This window comes from Liolophura sinensis, chromosome 1 (assembly GCF_032854445.1).
Source record: "Liolophura sinensis isolate JHLJ2023 chromosome 1, CUHK_Ljap_v2, whole genome shotgun sequence".
Lineage (NCBI taxonomy): Eukaryota > Metazoa > Mollusca > Polyplacophora > Chitonida > Chitonidae > Liolophura > Liolophura sinensis.
In genome coordinates this window covers 35,001,298-35,010,731 of record NC_088295.1, presented here as the reverse complement: position 1 = coordinate 35,010,731, position 9,434 = coordinate 35,001,298, and the positions used below count along the sequence as shown (strand labels likewise).

Here is a 9,434-nt window from a genome sequence, read left to right as displayed (position 1 = left end):
CTGTTTGGCAGGTGCTTAAGTTTCCACACAGCACGTGTTGTAGTGTCAGAAGATACACTGCAGAACTTTGCTAAGGATTTAACCCTGTTGAAAAGTTCATGAGAGCAAATTTATCATCCATCTGTGATCAGGTTAGACGAAATAGTTGTGCTGCTGTTCACTACCGGCAAAATTTTGTGTGACATAATTCCAGTGATGCCTATCTTAACATCGAATTATTCCCTACCATTTGACCTCTATCAACAGAACTCAGCGTGTGGCATTACACAGCATTAGAGTCATAATAACCGAGGGAATGAATAAATGTGCATGTATTTTTTTAGTTTCATTAGCTTGTAACCTCTGCCCTGAGTTATTTATAGTTACAATTATCGATTTCTGTCGACAACTGTATTATCCAAACACAGAACCTAATATATTTTCATGAGCACCTGGCCTAGGTCTATAAAATTAACATACATATGTAGGCACTATAGCATTTTCCCTAAAGCTAGAGCCAAATGCATAGGCAGTAACAAGTACTAACAGTACTGTATGTGTAAGCAAATATTCCACAGGCTTTAATGAAGGATGAAATTCTATAAACTGATAATACAACAGGTATAATTCTCTGTTCTGACATCATTCATGATTTTATATTATTTTATTTTTTTTTTTTTTTTTTGGACTTTAGGTACAAGTGACCTATGGTTTCTAAAGCCTCCATTGATAATGTGATTGTGAAGGTAAAACAACTGTGTCAGTCGCAGGGGTTTGTTTATGAAACTGCCGGCAAAGAAACAACCAAGTATGGCTTTGGTCCAGCTGGGACTTTGTTACGACGGAATATACTTCAAGAATGGTATGATATTTATGCATGGAACAGTAGGAATGGCACAAAAAGTCAAAGCTTTGAAACACTGTTAACAGTTCTAGTTTAATGAGAAGCTTTGTAAGAAGCCAATATGAAAAAGTTATGTGCATTAAAATGATGAAGTCAGATTTAGTGTGATCAGGATTATAATGACAGTAACATGTATGCGTTTTTGTGGTATTAATGAGAGTTGTCAATTAAACATGAATAAATACATGGTAATGTTAATATATGATACTTCAAATTAACTGATCGATGTACACATTCCAGATTTACTTGTGACATCAGTGTTTGCAGATCTATAGTATTTGTTTATTTGATTGGTGTTTTATGCCATACTCAAGAACGTTTCACATACGACAGCGGCCAGCATTATGGTGGGTGGAAACTGGGCAGAGCCCGAGGAAAACCCACATCCATCCGCATGTTGCTGGCAGACCTTCCCATGTACGGCCTGAGAGGAAGCCAACACAAGCTGGACTTGAGCTCACAGCGACTGCATTAGTGAGAGGCTCCTGGGTCATTAGGCTACACTAGTAGGCTACACTCCAACTGAGCCACGGAGGCCCCAGATGTATAGGGGCCTGTATAAGATGTATAAGACCGTACATTAAAACCATATAGTAAAATTTCATGGAAGCTGCTCAACCTACTCTTCTAAAACATGTGAAATTCTGTTAACACTAATTCACATGTAAATACCAACTAAACTGTGTTCTCCAGCTAAGTTTGATAAACACAAGAAGGGGCCTTGCAGTGTAATAAGACAAGTGATTCTCCACTGATTATTTCAGGTATCAGGCGATGGTGACAACTCAGGAGAACACCTATGTGATAGAGGAGCCTACTGTGTGTTTATCTGAGGACACCCACGAAGAGCAACACAGGTACTAAACTACTCAGTAGTATGCCATGAGCTTTCATATCATGGAACTCTCGGCAGTCTGTTGATTGATAGTGTTTGTCTCAATTGTGTAAAGTGCTACATGTGAACTATACATAGATAATTCTTTTAAGACCCATTTCTGTGATATCATTGCTTAATGTGTAAAGATTTCTTGGTGAGTAAATGATAATGAGAGTCATGGCTTTTTGACACTTTCTGACGGCATTATTCATTTCTTTTATTATTCAGGGAAGGAAATCAAGTGAGGTACAAATACAGTTTGAAATCATCACTCTCAGAAGGTAACAGTTTGAATCCTTAAAGAGGATTGTGCACTAGCAATACATTTAGTCCTTTAGATGCTGAAGACTGTCTTGTGACATAAAACTGATTATCAACACACCAATATAATAACCACGCCCACCAATCATGTTCTCATCCAAACTTGTTTTGCTAGCTTGACGGCTATACTTGTTATAATGTTATAATGTTGTGGCTTTAACAAATATCTATTATTCAAACTGGCTGCATGATGTATTTTGAATGATAGTTCGGATCGGTCATATCAGCATTTTTCTGACTCTTCTTTTACAAGAAAATATTGTGATATGACCAATATATATTGATGTATATGTTGATGATGTATTATATCCAAAACTGGCATTCATATGCCGAGGTGAATACTAGTTTTTGCTACAAATTCCAAGGTGGGGCCTCTGTGGCTCAGTTGGTTAGCGCGCTTGCGCAGCGTAATGACCCAGGAGCCTCTCACCAATGCGGTCGTGGTGAGTTCAAGTCCAGCTCATGCTGGCTTCCTCTCCAGCCGCACGTGAGAAGGTCTGCCAGCAACCTGCGGATGGCCGTGGGCTTCCCCTGGGCTCTGCCCGGCCTCCTCCCACCATAACACTGGCCACTGTCATGTAAGTGATACATTCTTGAGTATGGCATAAAACACCAATCAAATAAATAAATAAATAACAAATTCAAAGTGTGATCACAGAGTTGAATCCAGCTCCTGATATTTTGGCCAAAGCTTGAAGGAGGTTTGAATAATTCATTCTACACATAAACCTAAGCAGCGTCATATATTGACATACTCTTGATCAGTCTGAATGGATGAACAAATAACCCCTCAGTAGCAGCAAACTACTACATGTATATCTGTCCATCTTTGCTGAATAGTAACACTTACCTCCCTTTTCTCTCCCCAGGATGTCTGTCTCACTACCTCAGACTGCTAGAGTTGAACAGCCACAGGTTCCCTTTCTCCATCTGTCAGACAGGCCTTTACCAGAACATCTCACCATCAGATACATATCTCATAAGGTTAAATTCTTAATAACAGGGAATTTTGGTTTTAATATCAAAAAATGGCATACTAATTTATATATAAGTCGACTTTTAGTACATCAATTTAGACATCTAGTTTACTCCAGCATTGTCAGCATATACATATAAATATATACATATATGTAAATGATACTTTCTAGTCAGTCAATGAAACTACATGTATTGATTTTGTGTTACACATTCCACTTCACAACTTGCTCACCTACATTGTATTATGATAGAAGTAGAAGTCTACCTCCACAGTACAATAATGTCATTGTGGTGGTAAGTTTGGAACGTAAAACCTTTCACACTGGATGATATCGTAACATGGTTTGTCGAAATAACTGTGGAAACTCAAACAGTAATACAATTAAGGAGGTCAAGGAATTGCTCGCATCTTTCCATATGCATTAATTTGTCTGCTCACCTGACCAGTTTATTTGTTGTTTATGTCATCAGGTGTGGACAGCAGACAGGCCTGACCCTGCAGTATTTTTCCCCACCCTCACTGTCCACCCAGTCCTATGACAACTGGCAGAGGGCAAGGCTCAAATGGTGGAGGCAGGTAAAGTCTATCATCAGGACTATTAAGCATTTCATTATGCTCACGCACATTAGTCTTGCTGGCAAGTCTTGTAACATTTATCAAATCAAAACAGAGCTGTCTTAACGCTGCACCCACGTATATAAAGCAGATCTGTGTGGTTACTTTTGAGAGGTCTGTATTGTCCCCCCCACCTTCTCTCTACATGTCTGTGTAGTATTTTACCTTTTCCTTTTTTGTTTAAAGAAGCTAAAAAAATATATATGATATTGAAAAGAGCATGATTTTGTTCTGTCCAGAAATGTACATTCATGTGATTTTTTTCCCTTTTTTCCTAAGACAATTTCCAAGTTTTAGTGAACTGATAGATAGATGTCTAAAGACTTCAAATCTCAGTTACCACTGATCTCACTGGGACACCTGTTCTGCTCATTTTAGCCAATGTATATGTAATTGTAGCAGAAATATTGATTGTTTTTTTTTTCTCTCTCACATGGTTAGCCCACCTAATGAACAACATACTCATATCTTTACTTTTCCCAAAGGCTGGTGAAGAAATGTAGTATTTTACTTTCAACACTACTAATATCTGTCCCCCAAAAAAGGAAGAATTAGGGTTAAGGCAAATCTCACAATGAGAATTATGCATGTTTATTGTGCAGTTATGCTTCCTTAAAGCATTGTTTTCGTTTTAGCATCACTGTTTTGGTCAAAGATGTTTGTGGGTTACATTATTGCAAAATAATTTTTAGTTGATGAATGCGATTGTGTAATATCTGTGTCTAATATCTGTTGTATTTTTATCACATATATTTTCTCTGCTCTTCCTTCCACTAACTCTGCCCCATCCTCTTCTTTTTCACATACAGCTGAGTCAGAATCCCTCAAGCTTTTCTCTGTCAGATATAAAGTCAGAGTCAGGACTGATGAAGACAGACATCCAGTATGACTTCTCCTGGGGCAAAGACAGTGTGGAAACCATCGTTAACAGAGGGATGTGGATCTCAAGGAAATGGAAATGCATACTGGACTCTCTCACCAGGTAAATTTTGGACGGCATCATCATTGCATTTACCTCACTCGGACTTTTATCACACCTTGTATAACAGAACTGTGATGAGAATTACCCTTTTTTTTCATACCTGAGGTAAAATTTGTAATGTGAAGACAGTGAATGAATTTTCAACACCAGTCAGACAGCCTAATCTTTAATATCTTCAAAACAAGATTTAATTTTGTTAATCCATGATACTTTAGGCCTACTGGGCCAGTCCATAAACTTTTAGTGGAGACTTAATGTTAATCTCAAGACAGCACCTTGACCCTTAAGCTAGTATTGTAAAACCCAAGATTGTCATTCAAAGCTCTGAGAGAAAATGCAATGCAGATAGGATGAAGTACATGTATATAAAGTTGCAAATAAGGGTATATAAAGGTGCTTCTTAGATTTGCTCAGTGCAAGCATGGTTGTATATGGAAATGGTAGTACTACCCTAATTCTTCAAGTTTTACAACTGCCTCTGAAACCAATAGTTTGAAACATTCAAAGAGAATTATGGAGTGTGTGGAACTCATTGCATTTTTACATGTAGATTTCATTTACATCAGAATCTTTTTGAGGTAGTATCTTTTGTGTGAATATTTTCACCTTTTTCCACTGTTCCTTAACAAACAAAGACTGACGCGAAGAGATATTTCCGGTAAAGTGTAAAATGTGTTTTCTTGTTTTTGTACACTTGTTGTGACAGGGTAAACATGGAAGAAAGCCAGTATTCCCTGTTGTTATAGAATGTTCCAACATCGTTAGAGAAGGCTATGCTGGCTTTCATAATGGATTCTTTAAGTGAAAAGGAAAGGAGTGTATCAAAAGATAAAGCCAGTGAAATGAGAATGGTGAGTAAACGATAAAAATTCAAATTATTCATGTAGAATTTGCTGTAGAATAGTATAATTTGGGCATGTAAGATTTTAAAATTGCTCTTCAAGGTGTATTCTGGTTATTACCTTCGTTAAATTTCTATTATTGAACTTTCACTGGTGTGTTCAAGCTGGCGGCCTGTATATTTTCTTTTGCGTAACCTCTATATACTTAGAAATCTGATGATACATGTACGTGTACTGACCTAAATGTAATTCAGTAGAAACGTGAGGTCATAGTAAGTTTATATGGGCAGAAAGTTGTTGGAAGTCAGATTTCAAAATTTATTCATACACTTTTAAGCTAAATGTCCTGGAAACCTCAAAATGATGTTATGACCCAGGAGCCTCTCACCAATGCGGTTGCTGTGAGTTCAAGTCCAGCTTAGACTGGCTTCCTCTCTTGCCGTACGTGGGAAGGTCTGCCAGCAAACCTGTGGATGGTCGTGGGTTTTCACCGGGCTCTGCCCATATTCCTCCAACCATAATGTTGGTCACCGTCGTGTAAGTGAAATATTCTTGAGTACGGTGTAAAAATCCAATCAAATAAATAAAATAAACAAATAAATAAAAAAACATTTTTGAGGAGCCATATCTGAATTTAACACAAAATGTTTGATTCAAACAAATGCAGATAAAACCACATTCCATGCAGAATTTATTGACATGTTTCACAACTCCCTTTTCTAAGTCCATATCCTGTTATACGCTAGATACTAAGGATTCATCGTGGTCTGGCGCCATATAAGGCAGCCACGGCTATCAGCGGGCCTGGAGGAGGTAGAGAGCTGAAGGAAGTAGCAAATCATGTGTCTAAAGAACTGAGGCATGCTGGGATTGATGTATTTGATGCTTTAACCGACTCCAGTATGTCTCTAGAGAATCGTGTTACTAGGTAAGGAAAAATTCAAATACAGTAGACATATTTTACGTGGCTTGTCTTGACATTTGTCTTGCTCCTTGACAGGCATTATGGTTTCCTGTACAATAAAATTGCCCGCTGTCATGTAAAACAAATGTTCGTAAGTCCAGCATAAAATACAAATTCTTGTTGTAATCCCCCACAATGCAACAGGATTCTCTGCATTCATTGACTTATATGCCAGTCTAAAAGTGAAATGATAGTACAAACATTATAACTACAAATGACTGTACATCATTTATCCATGTATATCATGTGTATTGAACCCTGGTACTGGTACATACTCTTTCTATTATACACGATGTGCAGGTTCAACCCCACCCTTGGGCAGGCAATAAGCAGTCGATGATGCTTGTTGAAGACCACGGCTCTTACATCGATATGGTGTGTGCATATGTACATTTCACATGGGAAAATTCATAGTTAACCATATAATTGACAGCCTTCGCACAAGTGAAAATTTCTTGAGAATGGCATTAAAATACTAAGCAAAGAAATAAATTCTCCTACCTTACAGAAAAAAATAAACTTTATGCAATGACATTTTCAGGTTTGATGAACTAGGAGTACCATTTTCCGTTATATTGAATGTTACAACATTAAAAGATGGGATTGTAGGTCTGAGAAATCGAGATACAACACTAAAGGTAAGACTCTTAGATGTAACAGGTCACTACAGTGAAATCAGATATTGACATCTGACATCAAAGTTTCCTGTTTGTACAGGTGTAATCTAAATTTTAGGTTCCATAACACACTCACCTGTTGTAATAGTAACATTTGTGCAAGATTCTAGATTTCAATAACTTGCATGTACATGTCTATTCCATAGTCAGTGTCAGAGTATTGCAGTTTTCACTTTTAGCAGATCTCTGATATGTGCATGTATGTGTTGCTGATCTAATGATATTAAACTTTCTACCATTATTTCTGTCTTTTTAGGAACAAGTCCATATCACAAGATTAAAAGATACAATTTGGAAGAACATCAAATTATCATAACACTGATCATTGGAACCTCTAATGCTGGCATCAGGAGGCAGATTCATGTACTATAGGTGAAATACTACTACTACTGTTTTAAGTTTGTTTGACCTTGAAACTATTTACATGTATACCTGCTGAGTGGACCCCTTTTGACAAAGGGATGTCACTGTGTTATAACACGAAAAATAATGATTTACTTTGTATTACAGAAAGTGACCATTTATGACTTTGTATTACAGAAAGTGACCTTTTAACTAGGCATTAAAGAGAAATTTTACTATTTGTATGTTTCACCGTGTTATTTATATGAAGTTAGGAACTGAAATACAGCACTATTCGGCTCACTAAAAACGAGACAAAATAGTAGCATTGCCTAAGTATAGGATAGAGGTCATTATGAAAAGTCTTCACGATTATGACTCGGGCTACGCGAGACGACTGACTGGCTATTTCATGCAAAGCCACGCCCTCTCTTCCTATCACTGGTCTGTCAGCGTGTCAACCCAACAGCCGTTGTTATGTCACATGGTCGGTGACTTGTCAATCAATGTCTGCTCACTCGGCGCACGGTTTCTTTGGCTCCGCCCCTGTCTTCATATGAAGACGTTTTCTTCATCAATAAGTACTTTGGAATTAAAGCCTGTGATTGGCTGAAAACACCGTTGATAGCCAATCTGTCGTCTAACAAATGACGAATTTCATATGTGTGTACATGGGTGACAATTTTATCATATGTTTGGACACGGGCAAAATGGTTTTATCTGATCTCAAATTGATGGGAAAAATATTTTGACTGGCAAACTGACTGAATGTTTATGGGAAAAATATTTTGATTCACTAAATTACTGCGCCCTTTGAAGCTTAACATGTGTTGTTCAGTAATGTGTGGACATTCAATTCTCGTGGGTTTGATGTCATAATGTCTTTACCTTTATTCACATTACCTTTGCCATTTTGGCGTTATGGTGTTCCATACCAGAAAATTTTGCTTAATTTAAGACAAGTGGTCATGAATAAAGAGACTGAAACAGCCCAGCTGGGCCCATTAGCCACTGTTCAGCACCTACCTGTAGGTGTACATTAAATGGAGGGCATTGGAAAAGTTGCGTGCACAAGACTGGGATAGCAGCTTGTAATAGAACTACCAACTGGGCAACTCACTTGACCCTTTTGTGCATGAATACTACAATCCTTGCCTATGGTTGTTGATCTGGACCACCATTGCCAGAATCAGATGACACGAATTGTTTATTTATTTTGATTGGTGTTTTACGCCCTATTCAAGAGTATTTCACTTATACGACAGCGACCAAGATAATGATGGGAGGAAACAGGACACAGGTCACACATGTAAGCGCACAGTTAAGGGTCATAGACAGGGAAACCGTCCCGTTCTAGTAATGTTAACTCCTCATGCACTAGTATGCAGAAAAGGTGACATAAGTTCTGCAAGACTTCTGTCTTGCATTACCTGTTATTCTCCAGCAAAACAGTCAAAATATTTCAAGTACAATAAATAAGTGCCTGTTACTCTTCTGGTCACGACTTGTTCTCTAGAAAGTAAACTGGCACGCTTGCAGAAATCATTCAGATTTCACATCATTTAGATGGTCCAAGTGTCATTTTCGAAATTTTAACTCTGGATAGCAGGTAACACGAGATAGAGGAGGTTAAACAAGGCAGAGACTGGATGCCAAACAACCCATATTTCTGATTCTGCAATTTTAAGTGCTACTCCAATTCCGAGAGAAACTATGTGGAAGTACTACAATGGCATGAAGCAAATCCTATGGTAGAGCTAATACCATGGTTGAAAAGAATTTACAATAACACTTAAAACTTAAGTCCTCAAAAATATAATTTTCCATAAAATTTGCTTGGTGTTATGTGATAATATTTTTACTTCACACCGAATCAGATACGTAGTTGAGTATGCTGGAATGACATCAAAAATGTTGGAAAGTACGGCGTCACTTGTGCCTAGAAATTGGTA

At 37.7% G+C, this 9,434-nt stretch overlaps 1 protein-coding gene across 1 annotated transcript; it reads left to right on the top strand.

Moving 5' to 3' along the window:
- The first annotated feature begins 19 nt into the window (after positions 1-19).
- On the top strand, positions 20-7,819 carry LOC135481743 (DNA polymerase subunit gamma-2-like). Its single transcript, XM_064761417.1, is given in 13 exon segments — positions 20-131; positions 674-841; positions 1,648-1,740; positions 1,989-2,041; positions 2,951-3,065; positions 3,531-3,636; positions 4,485-4,608; positions 4,611-4,657; positions 5,364-5,411; positions 5,413-5,508; positions 6,246-6,427; positions 7,005-7,101; positions 7,397-7,819. Coding segments are annotated over 12 exon segments (1,176 nt in total). The 5' UTR covers positions 20-131; positions 674-686; the 3' UTR covers positions 7,457-7,819.
- The last annotated feature ends 1,615 nt before the right edge of the window (positions 7,820-9,434 follow it).